Source organism: Protopterus annectens, chromosome 14.part0 (assembly GCF_019279795.1).
Source record: "Protopterus annectens isolate FY-2018-M chromosome 14.part0, PAN1.0, whole genome shotgun sequence".
NCBI lineage: Eukaryota > Metazoa > Chordata > Ceratodontiformes > Protopteridae > Protopterus > Protopterus annectens.
In genome coordinates, this window is record NC_056748.1 from 41,745,188 (window position 1) to 41,760,949 (window position 15,762).

Consider the following 15,762-nt stretch of genomic DNA (forward strand, 5'->3'; position numbering starts at 1 on the left):
ATTATCAGCATTGCAGTGTAGAATTTCATGCTTTGAGGAAAGTTATGCCACATGTCTCCAAGGTACACATGCAGAGAAGTTCTTGGTTTCAGCCTGTACAATTTCTTGGAGTAGCCCTCCACGGGCTGCTGCATGAAGCAGCATGGAGCCATTCCTATTGGCTCAGGCTGCTTCAGATGACTAAGTGAAAGCAGGAAAAAGGTTACTTGTTTTTAAGTACATTTTTTGGCAATTTATCTGCTACAGCCAGCATAAAGTAGGTTGTGTGTGTGTACTTGTATAAAGCTTTCAAATGTCTGATTTTGTATCATATTTGGGGCTATTTTTTCTGTGAAATTTTTTTGTCAAATCCCTGGGGATTCCTGAAAGCTTTTTACTGCCCAGAATTTTGCAGTTTTGTCCCAAGTTTTTGTCTTATTTTTTGGTCTGTTACTCAAAATTCATTCTGGCAAATCATTGAGGATTGAAATATTAGACAGCAGAGCTTGACTTTGTATTTTTCAGAAAATGCATGTCTATGCTAAACTGTTATTGCAATTTAGGCATAAGCTCTTAATTGTCCCCAGTTTTTCATATTTTGGTCTGTTCCTCAAATTTATGTTTGGTGGGATGGAGGGCAAAATTACTGGGGACTGCAGATGCAACAGACATCAAAAATAAAAATGTTAATGCAAAGCATGTGTTACTACCACGTTTCCAAGTATAAATGCAATAGCTGTTCTGGATTTATTTTTGCCATTTTTAGCTTTTGCCTTTATTTTTTGACAAAGGATTGAGATATATGGGGTAGTTGCACACTACTCACTAGTGAGCTGAAACGAAATTCTTGTGGCAATTTATTCCAATTGTTGCAGCAAAACACCCAAGGTATATGATCACAGCCCTACAAGTGACCAATTGCCCACACCATTGTGTATGTAGGAAGTTAAAGTTGCCATAGTTTTTCTTGTAGTATGTTCTGGTATCTCTGGTATATACAGCCAAATCAGTAGCATAGCTAGGGTGAAGTGAGGGGCACTTACACCAGGTGTAAAGTGCTGGGGATGCAGTTAGCCAAATGAGATCTTTTTCATACAATACCAACCAGTATTGCATTTGCAGTCAAACATGTGTGCTGCAGAGTACAGAGGTGGTCTACACATGCGTGCTGCAGAGTACAGAGGTGGTCTACACATGCATGCTGCAGAGTACAGAGGTGGTCTACACATGCGTGCTGCAGAGTACAGAGGTGGTCTACACATGCGTGCTGCAGAGTACAGAGGTGGTCTACACATGCGTGCTGCAGAGTACAGAGGTGGTCTACACATGCGTGCTGCAGAGTACAGAGGTGGTCTAAATTGCATGCTGCAGAGTACAGAGGTGTTCTAAATTGCATGCTGCAGAGTACAGAGGTGTTCTAAATTGCATGCTGCAGAGTACAGAGGTGTTCTAAATTGCATGCTGCAGAGTACAGAGGTGTTCTAAACTGTAGCAACTACAGTTTAAGTAAAAAAAGTTTTAAACTAAAACCGGAGCACTGTATCCATTTGCTACACTTGTTGCAAGCAGTTTGCTACAGTTTAAATTACTTTCTTTTAAGAAAATGTGTTGGAGGGTCAGAGAGCAAAGAAATGGGACAAGAATGTCTGTGTGGTGAGGGGGGAGTCATGCAGCTGAAGACCTGGTTGGTCAGTAGATGGAAGGGACTTTTGTTCTTGACTTGAAGAGCTGATGGGGGTGGGGCATGATTTATGGTACTGGCATAGGGCAGTGGTTGGGCTACCTATTCTTGTGCAACCAATAAGCTGGACACAGGGGTTGTTTGTGAATAGAGACTGACAATTCATTCATGTTCAGCAGTCTTAGCATTGCAGAGGTATAGTGTGAAACCAGCTAGTGGCCATTGTGAGACAGCTGGATACTAGGTTTGCACATTTAGTAAAGTGTCTGTACTGGAATATGGGGGATGTAATGACTGAATGTGTATGGTAGAGGGGTTGTACTACATCCAATATTAGCAAGCTGGTCATCCTTGATTGTGATGGGAAATAAAAATACCTGCATTGTGATGAGAAGGTACCTGCATTGTTCTCAACAAATGGTTCTATGGTGGTCCGAGTAGGATGCACATAGCAGCTGAACACTGACCAAATGCTACATTCTGAGATTGTCTGGGTAGGATGCATGTGACAGCAGCTAAATATTGACAGAATGCTGCATTCTGTGGTGGCCTGGATAGGATGCATATGACAGCAGCTGAATATTAGCAGAATGTTTCCTTGAGAAGCTTCACCATTTAACAGTGCTTAGTTCTCTTGAGATTTTGATTATAATTTCAGTGTGGAGTCTACATGTACTCCGGTCTCTGTGGGATTTACCTGTGTGCTTAGAGTTCTTCTCCTAGACTCATTAGTACAACATATGCCTCTGGCCATTTGAACTTTCTTATCTTAATTTAACACTAAAAAAGTGTACACAGAATGTAAATATAGCCATCTTTGGAGGGGCATGAAATCAGGTACTGTAGTCTGGGGAGCTTTTTTTTTTCTTTTTTTAAACTTTGAACATTAAGCTTTAGGCAACTTATTTAACCTTGAATAAAAGGACAGTTTTCCCCATTAGCTGTGATTCTGTTTATGTAATCATTAAAATCAAAAGCCTGGGCATTGAGAACCCTATGATTGCCTGGTGCCTAGCAGCCCCAGATCCCCAGCTTAATTGATGTGTTGAAGATTAATCGTGCAAGAGGAACCCATGGAGTCCTTGTCTAGGGTTCCATTTCACCTACAATTGGCCTTGCTGACTGCAGACATGTGAGATGTATATGTAGAGTCAGTAAAGTGGCTATGAAAGAGTACATGCTGAGGCAGTCAATGGATGAAAATTAAAGACCACATTGTTTAATCACAGGTAATGGGCACTGGTCTGCTGAAATAGAGCCACACCCCATTCCAGCTATCTCTACCAATTAAGCTGCAGCACTTCCCTTTGTTTTGAAGTTGGCTCCACTGATGACTGGGATTTCAAAAGCCAGTCTTCTAGATTGCTATCATACATCAGCAATTTACTTGAAAGACTAATTGCATGAAAAGTTACTTGTACAATAGTGCTTCACAGGCTACACCACACTGACTAGATATTAACTCAATGAAAGGCAAAACAAATAGTGTGATTGCTGAGGAACCTTTAATACCTATACAAAAAGGCACTAGGAAGACAGTGATTGACTAGTAATGGCTAGGATGGAACATTTTTGCCAATGAAAGCATAATTTTTTTTTCAGATCAGTGTATCTTCCAAGTTATTTAGCTTTTTTTCTGGGAAGAAATATATACAGAGTAAAAGTTAAAAATAACGTATATTTAAATCACTGCAGTTTTCTATTTACAACACACCACCTTGAATAAATACAACTATCACTCTGAAATAGGCAATTGCGAGTGGATATACGTGTTGCACGTGGTTTTCCACAAAAATAAAACCTTCACCTTTGAATTCACAAAATCACAAGAAAATGCACAAATCCCTAAAATTAGTGTTTTGTGGGGGGAAATGGGTACAAGACCCCTTACACACCACATACATTTGTGCTTATTGCAGTTGATTCTAAGGTCACCTTACTTGAAGTGGAAAATACTTTGCAGACTTTGCACAGCAAATCAAACATTTGTCATCCTTTGGTAAGTCCAGAGAATATCAACATTTAGTACAGTGCTTGAATTTGCCTGATTTGAGAATTCATGCATCAAAATAAGATTACTCTAATTACACTGCAGGCTGCGCATATTTGTTAGACAGCATAGTGTGAATATATATATATTTTTTAGAATATTTTTAATGGCATGGTTTCTGTAGCTATTATAACATTCTAACATTTTATAGCCTTAAGGGATTACTATGTGGTATGTGCAGTTATACCTCTCCAGTACATACATCTAAATTTACTGAATTTTACTGAAGATGTGAAGATGTGTACTAACAGAGCAGTAGTATAGTTTAGAGCCTTACCAGACAAATCTAATATCTTTTACACAAAGGTAGGAAGAAAATATTTTTACATACATTTTAACACCAAGATAGGATAGAATGATTTTTGATATATTTCCAGTGACAAACAGTAAAAACACAAGTCACATGCTGACAATCTCATCCTTTTGTGCTGGTGGTTCTGGATATTTACTATAGTTAATCATATCATGCTTAGTCAAGATGCAAATGCTTAGGATTAAAACATCTGGAATGTTTCATCACACAGCCAAACCACTGCAAAAACAAATGGATAAAGCTATATTGAATAACTGTATGCTTGGGGGAGGGTACAACTCCTTGCACCCCTCTCATGGGTGCCTTGCCATCACACTCCTGATATTTATATTTACTAACACAATGGTCAATGCAAACGCTGAAAAATAAACAAAAGTTATAAAAAAAACAATGAAACTAAAAATTCCTCTTGTCTAACTACTCCCGAAAATTGAGCAACCATGGGAAACCCAGTTTTGATGCATTAGAGACAGACAAAATCAACTCCGTAACTAATTTGTGGTACAATAGCAAATACTCCTAGGGGATGTTAACTAGCTAACTTTAAACTCCTCTAAGTTGATTTCCTGCATTAACTTGCATGGCTTTAAAAAATCAATCTTGGAACCAACCCATTCCAACAACTCACACACCCCTAGAACTCTAATAGATTGGATACTAGTCTCTGATCCCTCCAAATATCACAACCCAGAAACCCTACCACTCTCCTTAAGTGATCACTCCCCAATATTTACTCCCTTTGCCAGGCCTCAGATACATATGTCTGAAACTATCCAGTTTCTGCCCTGACACTCTTAAAACCCCAACTGGAATTATCTTGGAGAACCCTCCCTTGATGAAGCAGTCCAGTCATTCAGCACTACCTTCCTTAACATACTTAACTCTCTAGCACCCCTATGTAAAGTCCATATAAAATCCAATGCATCCCCATGGCTAACCAAGACTACTTGCACTAATGAAACTCAGAGATAGAATGTGAAAAATGTGGAAAACCTGGCAATGACCAAACTGCCATCTGATTTGCAAAAATACAAGGAACTCAAAAATGAATAAAAAAGACAAAGGAATTCTACTTTAATCCTCACAGCACTAAAATCTAACCCCCCAAAATTCTGGAATTTAACCAAATATTGCATCCCAACAGCCCTTCTTCCACTAATCCCTACCCTAATAAGACACCCAAAGAAACTGCCTCCATCTTTAACATCTATTTTATTGAATCAATATCGAAGAAACTTAACCCCTCTACATTACTAACATCTCTAACCCTTCTATCAACCCCTCTACTTTTCACCTCAGACCTGTATCTAACACTTGTATTAAATTGCTGCTCTCCAAATTAAAACCTTGCTCATCAGCTGACGACATTCCGCCCCACTTCCTTCAACAAGCAGCCAAACCTCTTGCTCTCCCTTTATCCATCTTGATCAACTGCTCTCGCTCGGAGTCAAAAGTCCCATCTGGAAAGAATTTTATACTCTACCTATTCATAAAGGAGGTAACTCCACAGAAATCTCTAACTTTACACCCATTGCTATCCTGTCTCCCCTCGCTAAAGTACTGGAAAAGTGCATTCACAAGTAAACCATGCAACACCTACTTCAGGAAAGTCTCCGCACTCCACTATATGGCTTTCAACCTAAACATGGTACTACTGCCCTTATTTCCATTACTACACAGTTTCTCTGGCCAGCGATAATAACCAACTTGTCTCTACTACTGACAAAACTAAACTTCTCCCCCACTACTGTTGCTTGGTTTTCCAGCTCTTACTGACCACCTATAATCAGTGAAATGGCACTCTGCGCTTTTTCCGTATCTCCGTTAAAATGGGTATTCCAAGGATCTGTCCTTGGTCCATTACTATTAAATATCTTAATAAATCTTCTCTATACTTCCTGCCCACAGTCATCCCTTGTACAATATGCAGATGAGTACAGTCATCACCATCTGACTCTCCCTCCAAACTTCTCAGGCTTCTTTTACATCAGTTGAAACCTGGCTAACACTAACTCTTGCTCTTTTTGCCCAAAAACTTTAATCTCAAATCTACCCTTCTCTATACTGTCTAACACTCCAACTGTAGCTGAACCAACACAAAGCTTTTGGGCATCACTATAGATAAACTTAAATATGATCTACACAATTCCATCACAAAACTCCAGGAACTAGGCCTTCTATACAGAAAAAAAAGTTTCTCACTTCCAAAGATAAACTCATACCTTCTGCCCAGTCTACTATACAGTTCACAAGTTCTAACAAATCAACTCCACACTCCTAGCTAGACTCAACCTACAAGATAGCTAGATTCTCAGCACACCACACTTACAAAACCCATCACTGCCACACAAACTGGCTTTAACTACAGCTTCCATCTCAGCTTCAGATCATTCACTCCATCCTTTAGCAACCTTCCTATTGTCCAAAACATAATCAAGCTAGTCTCTCCATAGCTCCAACCAAGACCTCCTACTCATCTATAAACCCAAGACAAACATTGTATGCAACCTCTATAGCTATAATCCTTAGTCTCCCACTTCATATGAGATCACATATGAAAACAACCTAAATAATTCAAAGTTGCTGCTAGAGAACACAAACCCTCTGGTCATGTCACTGTACTGACCCTCCATAAACCTCACATCAACCCTAAATTGTCCTTTTCACCTACCTTTTCTTCATCTCCTCTTAATACCACAACTCAACTCCCTCACCCCTCAAACTGAGCCCAATACTAAACCTGTCTAACCTCTTCCTACACCCTAGTCCAACACTTCATTCTAACCCTCTCTTGTACATCTCCTATATAAATAAATTCATAGCATCTCATGTTAGAAAATATTTAACTTCTTGAATGTAAAAATGTCTCACTAGGACCTATAGAAGCATAATGTGCCAATATTGTTTTACTTTAATGTAACTTAATACTGGTAATATAATGTACTGGAGCTTTTCTCCCCGGGCCTCCACTGAAAAAGGGATCTCCAGCTCAGATTAACCCGGTCAACAAATGTAAACTAAAATAAGTAAAGTTGGTAAGCCTAGTGCTCCCATCACAACATGTCACTTATTGTGTAGAGCAATATACTGTGAAACTTAGTGACATACATTTATAGTTAGGAAGTTTTCATTCAACAAACTTCTTCCTATGTACATAGTTTTAGCTCTGCATTTTTGGCCCGCAGTATGCTTTATATAGGATGAACATACAAATGCTTTGACTAGGTCATAGATGTAAAGTATGGATGCACTGGTTAGTGTTCTATACCGCTGTTACTTAAATGAAGATAAAGGGAATCAAGTTTAGATTATAAATTCTGTATTCTTTTATATAAAATTTCCATATTTTTTCCCAATGTATAGTTATTCAGTGATAACCCACAAATATGAAATCATTGACATTGTTTAGATTCTTTATATTTGATTTTTTAGTTCTGATTATTTTTGCTTTCGTTTACGCATCAATCCAACAAATTAAACAGTTTGTTGAGACTAGTTTTCACTATTATACGCGACTCTGATGCACTGGAGTTAAAATACTGAGGAAGTCTTTTTGCAAAATTTGTTGCGTTTTACATGACTGGCATATAAAATGGTAGTTGTGTGATTTATCACTGGAGTTTTTATGCATCTGTTATTTTGGATTACTCTACATACATCCCTGAAGTGGTCCTATTTTCTTATGATGTTAGTTTGTACCTTGGATTGCAAATTCATAATCTCAACTTTTAGGAAACCATCACTTCTTTAAAACAGCACTTTATTCATACTATATATATTTTAGCAGATTTAAGCATTTAATCATAGTTTGTTACATGATGCTTTTTTTCATCTTTCTGCACCTTAAAGTATTTAGGTTTTGTGTTATTCTATGGTTGATATTTTGAAGTACTTCTGTTTACATATATACATCAAAAATACTAACAGGATTATCCCACATATATAGAAGGCAGGACTATTACAGGATCTATGCAATACTTTCATCCAAATATCAGTTCAAGCAACTGGATATTTTCATGTAGCAGGTACAACGCAAGTCATTACCCTCTTCCTACAGGACTTAATAGCCTGCTACAGTATTCTGTAATCTTAAGTAATACGGTCGGATTACTGGGAAAGTCCAACTGGGTACGATAGTAATAACCTGTATATACATGTAACAATGTGCTGTGTAGAGTATTCAGCATGCACCAAAGTGACTGAGCATTTCATGTAAATTGGTAAGCATAGCCAGCATTGATCCCACCATACCATAGCCACACCCCTTTCTAGCTGGCCACACCCTTCCTGTTGGCCCCACCCATTCAGCTGTCTCCTGCAGCCCCCTCCCCTTGGATCTGAAGTCACCAGCCACCACTGCAAAGCAAGTTACTCCAATGCCCAATTTTATTTAACATTTAGCTCCCTGGCAAATTGAAATTGGGTTAGAACCTATGAAAGCTGTCTGGAGTTTAATATCTTGGGAGTACACAATTGCATGATTAAGCAGTTTGCTCACATGGGGACATACTTGCGATATGAAGTTTTTTACCTTGCAGTAACTGAGGTCGAGACTCCGTGCACAAAATACTGATTATAGCTTCTTCATCAGTCCCACAAATCTTCTCTCCAGCATCAAAAATTACCTACAAACAAGCAAAAGGTACATTATAAAAATGACTGCATCCTTTAAACATTTGTCATTACACAAAGAAAAAAGCTGAGAAACACGCTAAATGCCAAGAAAGCATGAGGATTTATTCCTTCATTCCATTTAACGGATACTCAGACTGAACACAAGTCCAATTAAAGAAGCAGCCTTGGTAGAAAATCTTAGTTACAATAAGGAAATATATACAGTGAGAAATGTATGCATGTGAAAATCTATGCCCTCATTTACAGCTTTATTTCCTACTGGAAACAGGATGACAGAGCTTAGAAGTTCATGTGAGAAGGCTGGACCAGACACCTTGAAATCCAGGTGGAGCAGAGGTCAGTAAAGAGGCAACCCTGACAAAAGGAGGGAATACCTATCAATTAAGGAACACTTCCTGGTGAGCTGAAATGGAATCAAGAGCAAATGAAAGAAAACAGAACTGCTGTATTCTGAGTTGCCTATTCATGGCTGTCGTATGCATTAAATTGCATATCCTGGATTGATGTATGCTGGACAAAGATAAAACAAAGCAAACCCTCAATTCTGTTTACATAATTGCTATTTAAATACAATAAAGAACTAAGCTGGCTTTCTTGTATTACTACAAGAAAACATTTAATCTGAAACAGTCTGTGGATAACTTTTCTTCCCCCCGTAGATCAGTGGACCAAAGAAAAATGGTGGTACATGCACTAAGCCAATGACCCCAACATGCCTACATGAGCCATTCGGTGTACAAATGAACTCTTGATTAAGTTTACAATGAACAAAGTCTCCAGTCCTTAACAGGAATTGGTCAGTACTAAGTGAGGATCTAGCATACTATCATATTGCCAAAAAAACAACCGTAAAAGGCATCTACTCTTCCCTTTTGGCCTCCCAGAAGGCCTAGTCTCTAGTCAGCAATCTACTGGCCTGGTGTCCAGTTGCCCAGACTGGATTACCTGGGATAGCGCCATTCAGCAAAAGTTCTACCTGCTAAAAATAGAACCAAGGATTGCTACACTGCATATTATAGATGTACATTTACTCATGGAATAACTTGGAAGTGGATAACATCATGGCAAGTGGGATGAGCACTGCATTTAACCAGAAGACATGGCAGGACGACAGCACAGAAAAAACCCTTAGCTTGAGATCTAGAGCTTACTACTGTGGGGATGACAGACTAGAAACCTTGGTGAGAGTCTTCTGCAAACAGTAAGGTATGTAACCAGAAACAGCAAGACTCATGGAAATCTCTTTCCAGTGGAAAGATAATGTTAATCATATCATCCTGTGCTCCACAGCAGAGCTGCAATTGGGAGGAAGAAAGGGGATTCAGGCAGCAGTTGCAGGACATTAATAAAAGATAAAATAATGGAAATGGATTTGACAATGGGGATCCCAAGTGCTCATATCAGGACAGAGAACAGGATGGGAGTATTGTCTAGATCCACAGGAATAATGAAAAGGTCTTTGTGGACTTCTGCCTGGCCAATGACTTTATAGTAGTCAACACGATCTGCCAAGACTGGACAGCCATACGATATATACAAGAATATGGTCAACATGCCGCCGAGATAAACTTCCTCCTAGTAAGGAAAGGGCACTGTAGTTAAAGCAGCGATTACAAAATCTTCCCTAGTGAAATGGTCTGACTAAGAGCATAGCTGGCTCAACCAGTCCCCTGTGGTTGTACCATGAACCAGCACCCTACCCTCTCAGTTAAATTGTTGAGTAAAAAGAAAACTTCACCATCCATACCATTGCCCAAAGCTCTTCCACTGAGGAGCAAGAGTTTACTGTGATGAGAATAGCTACTACAGTTCAACCCCTTCCCTCTGCAAGCAAGCCTCCCCTGCCCATCCCAGCCATTCAGGTCTTTTCTGTGGCCTGCTCCGGACCCTCTTCACAGCATGCAAGTTGACATCCCGTCTGCATGGCAGAGCACTCAGGTTTTAAAGATTTTCTATTTAGCCGACATTTGACCACAAATGCAATACCTGCTGTTAAAAGCAAATATTGCATTAGAGAGATCCAGATCAACCGAGCCACCTCCCCAAGAATTTATACCGGGGCAATTGTACTTCTGGCCTCACCCTAGCTACAGTACAGAGTCTGACTGCAGCATAACCTACAGCCAACAGGCTGCAAGCAGTGGTCATAAAGGACTCAAGGTCAGAGACTAGACTGAAGTCTTGATGGTTGATTGGTGCAAAGGCACAGGAGTTATAGCCCCCCAGGAAGAGGAACAGCTGGAGCGGAATAGCACCTCAAAGCAGCATGTGTGATGAAGACACAGCAAGTGGTCTGCAGTTACAGATAAGGGTCACATTAAGGACCTTATGCTTTATTCTCCTTTTAATATGCAATGTATTTACTTTTGGCAGTAAATGGCTTCCACAAAACAAAGTGTTGGGTGCTGTGCTTGTATCCCCTCCCTCATATGATTTTTGTGTCAGCATTTCAGAAACAAGTGTGGAGTTCTAGGATACTTAGAACATGTTTTTAATGCACCTGTGGAAAATATATTGTGGATTTTATATATTTAGTGAGACGCAGAGACGCCCTGTTTCCGAAAAAAATAAAAAGGTTTCCTTACCTTGCTCTCTTGCACTTATTCAGTTAAATCCATTCGGAGAGTCGTTCCCGCTTTCAGAGCATTTGAATAGCCGGAAATGTGTGCACAACGTGAGCTCCTTTAGCTCAATTCCAACAGACTGGTAGCCCAGACGTAGCTGATGTCATCATGCACATGATGACATCAGCTCATAAAGCGCAAAAAAAAACCGGAATTTGGAACACCTAGTAACGCAAAAAGTAATGCACATTTGCATTACTAGTTATCAAAATAAGTAACTTATTACTGTGTTACTATATTGAAAAGTAACTGCTAGTATTACTAGTTATTAAAAAATGTAACACGTTACAGTAACTTGTTACTTTTGCAATGCGTTACTCCCATCACTAAATACAACACCATGCAATAGAGGTTTGAACCTAGAATTTCTTGGCATGTATTGCAGAACAGGGGTGAGGGAGGTCAGACTGGTATTAAATCAGAGATAGGATTTCTGCTCAGTTATTCATTATTGAATTGTTTTGACAATCCAATTATGTTGCACTAACAAGGCCATAAAAAAGGCTGAAACAAGCAAGTCTACAGCCTGTGGTTTGGCTTTGACCTGAATGCGTCCATAAAAACTTGGATGCAGCTGAACCACTGGCCTGTCCTTAAGTGGTCATTTGCATATAACCCATGCAGAGCTGGATCAAGGTCATATTGGGCCCTAGGCAGGACACTGGACTGGGCCCCCCCTGCCACATGACATCACTACATTATACCTCCACAAAAAATGTCATTAAAAAGTGATGTCAAAATATTAAGCAATTACTGCACACATATCCAGGCACATTTTATATAGCGATAATATACACACTTCTAGGATTCACACTGATGAACTAGAAAATATCCCCCCATGGTTGCAAATGAATTTGACTGAAAACCAATTTAATCAGAAAGAGGATAGTACCAAGTGTTTTTGGAGGGGGGGCAATATAACTACTGGCAGGCTATACAACATGTTTACACAGAAGCCCCCCCTTTGTCACTCCCCCACATAAGTGCAGACAGTCCCATACAGACAAATCTGTATACTCACACACCCACACTATCCATTTCCTACCTAACCCTCTACTGCAATCACCCCCCACACAGTCATCCAAGACTGGTCATTCCTCTGCAGACAACACAATCTGAAACCAGTCACTTCCCCTACAAAGATGCACACTTCCCCCAACAACCCCATCAGTAGTCTGACCATGTATGCAAGAGCACCGAATGACATCAAAATGAACCATTTCCCAAGGATCACTTCAGTAGCCCATTGATGTGGACACTAGTGCAAACATGACATCAAAGCAAATCATTTCCCTCAAAGATCCTTTCAGCAGTCTGTCCACATATGCACCCAAGCACCAAATGACAAAGATGAAATATTTCATATACCTCTTCAGGCTCCAGATGTTTATACAGGTCTGCACAAAAGCACTAAACGACAAATTAAACATTTCCCCAGCTACCACTTCAGGCTTCAGTAGTCTATGTGTATGCACACAAGCAAATTACATAAAAATGAAACTTCTGTTAAGCATCCCTTCAGGAGACTGTCCATGCATGCACCAGCACCAAAATGGCACCAAATCAAGCATTTCCCCCTATAGATCCTTTTAGCAGTCTGCCCATGTATGCACACAAGTACCCAACATCAACATGAATCTGTTCCCTCAAAGACCCCCTCAGTAGTCTCTCCGTGTACTTACAAGCACCAAAATAAAACATTTCCTCCAACAACCCCTTCAATACCCTGTCCTTTTATGTATGAACAAGTACCAAAATGAAGCAACACCCCCCCCAGACCCTTCAGTAGTCTGTCCATGTATATATGCACAAGCACCAAACATCTCCCTTCAGTGGCCTGTTCATCCATCTATGTATATATAAGCATTAAAATGAAACATCTGTTAAAGACCCCTTCATTACTCCATTCCATGTATGTGTACACATGCACCAACATGAAACACCCCAAGACCCCCTCAGTATTGTGTCCATGTGTGCACAAGTACCAGATTGAAACAGACCCATGTAGTCTGCCCATACATGTACGTACAAGCACCAAAATGAGATGAGCCCCCCAAAGATCTCCTCAGTAGTCTATTCATGTTTGCATGTACAAGCACCAAACACCTATTCCCCATGACCTCTTCAAAAGTCTGCCCATATATGCACAAGCAACACAATGAATCCAAGACCTGTCCAGTAGTCCATGTATGGACAAGCGCCAAAATGAAACACCCCAAAACATCTATTCAGTAGTCTGTCCATCCATGTACACAAGCACCAAAATGAAACATCCCCCTAAAGACCACTTCAGTAGTTTCCCCATGTATGCACAACCACAAAAATGAAACCGTACCCCTTATGACCACCGCCTCCAAGTCTGTCCATGTATGCACAAAAAGCAAAGGGCATCAAAATGAATTTCCCCAAGGTTCCCTTAAGCAGTTTGTCCATGTATGCAAAAACACCAAAATGAAACATTTTCCCAAATGACCCATTCAGTAGTCTGTCCATGTATGCACATGAGAGAATGACATCAAAATGAATCATTTTACCAAAGGACCCCTTCAGTGGTCTGTGCATATACGCACACAAGCACCAGACATCACTTCCCACAGAGATCCCTTTACTAGGTTGACCATGTATGCACAAGCACCGACATATCAAAAATAATGTCCCTCAAATGCCCCTCAGGATTCAGTGTCCATGTCTGCACACAAGCATATTACATCAAAATGAAACCTTTCTCCCAAGGATCTCTTTAGTCAGCGTATACACAGGTACCAAAATGAAATATCCTCAAACAACCCCTTCAGTAGCCTGTCCATGTATGTATATATGTGTGTGTGTACATGTATACACACACTTGTACCAAAATGAAGGCTCCTTCCCCTAATGACCCATTCAGTGGTTGTCAGTTTGTATGCAAAAGCACTAAAATGAAACACCCCCCAGTGTACCCAGTGTATGTATGCACAAACACCAAAGTGAAACGTTTTCTCTAATGACCCTCAGTTGTCTATTCATGTATGCTTGGGCATCAAAATGAATTTCCACCAATGTTCACTTAGGATGCACACCCAAGCACCAAAAGAAACCTTCCACAATGACCGCATCAGTAGTCTGTCCATGTATGCACAAGCATCTAAATTAATAGCTTCCCTCAAAGATCCCCTCAGACTCTCCATTCATGTACATAAGCACAAGTACCAAAATGAAACACCAAAGACCCCCTTCAGTAACCTGTCCATACATATATATGTATGCACAAGCACCAACCACTAGCACTAAAGTGAAACAGTCTACCGAAGATCACTTCAGTAATCGGTCCATCCATGTACGTACAAGCACCAAAAGGAAAACTCCCCAGACCCCTTCAGTAAATTCTGATATGCAAACAAAATTAAACATTTCCCCCAACAACCCCCCTCAGCAGTCTGTCCATGTATGCAGAAGCATGAAACTCCCATCAGAATGAATCCGTTCCCCTAAGGGGACCTTACCTTTGTTCATTATGCACAAGCACCAACATTTTCCCCAAGGACTCCTTTACCGTTTTGTCCAATGTACATACAAGCACCAAATGACATCAAAATGAATTTCCCCAAGGTTCCCTTCATTTTTCATGTATGCACAAACACAAAACATTCCCCAACTTTTAGTCTGTTCATGTATTCATACAAGTACAAAATTACATCACAATGAATTTCCCCAAAGGATCCCTTGCGTAGTTCCATGTATGCGCAAGCACAAATGGAACACTTTCCCCAACCACCCCTTCAGTACTCTACATATGCACAAGCACTAAAATGAAAGCTTCCCCAACAACCTCTTCAGAATCAGCAGTCTGCTCATCATGTATGCACACACTAAATGACATCAAAATTAATCATTTCCCCAAAGAATCCCTTCTGTAGTGTGTAAAGACAGGAAGAGGAAAAACATTAAACATCTTGATTTACTAATAATGAAATGCATTTCAGTAGGAAAAGTGATCAGTGTATGTATGCATTAGTTGCCAGTGGGGGGGCATTTAGCAAGTCTTGAAATGCTATATGCCTTATTAGACACAAGACAGCCACCCAGTGCCTTTCTCGCCTGGTTAAACTGCAAAAAATAGATAAACTGCAGAGACTGCAACTGTCTGCAAGAAGACAGTAATATATTTAACATACCACCAGCACCACTGCATTGACAGCAACAGACTTCAGACACTTCATGTTAGTCTGTTCAGCAGATCACCAAGAAAAAACACAGTAATGTCACACAATGGTTTTTAACTGCCAGTGTACACTGGTGTGACCTGCTGTTGAACCCTGAGCAGACAACTATTAAGTCAGTCATGGTGGAGACAGAACAATGCACCTGCTTAAGTCAGGCAGGGGGGCAGACTTATCCACCTTAGTGGTGCTTGCTTTGTATAGCACAGATGAAGTAGAACCCCCCCCCCCTCAAGTGGAAGTCAGAAGCCAAGCAGCAGAGTACAACAGTGACTACTAGG

At 40.2% G+C, this 15,762-nt stretch overlaps 1 protein-coding gene across 1 annotated transcript in view; it reads right to left on the reverse strand.

The window, feature by feature from the left end:
- LOC122788854 (annexin A5-like) overlaps window positions 1–15,762 on the reverse strand; it is a 263,864-nt gene that overhangs the window by 60,093 nt on the left and 188,009 nt on the right. The window contains exon 9 of the mRNA XM_044055750.1: window positions 8,555–8,648. Coding sequence (XP_043911685.1) covers window positions 8,555–8,648 — 94 coding nt within the window. The remainder of the gene's footprint in view (window positions 1–8,554; window positions 8,649–15,762) is intronic.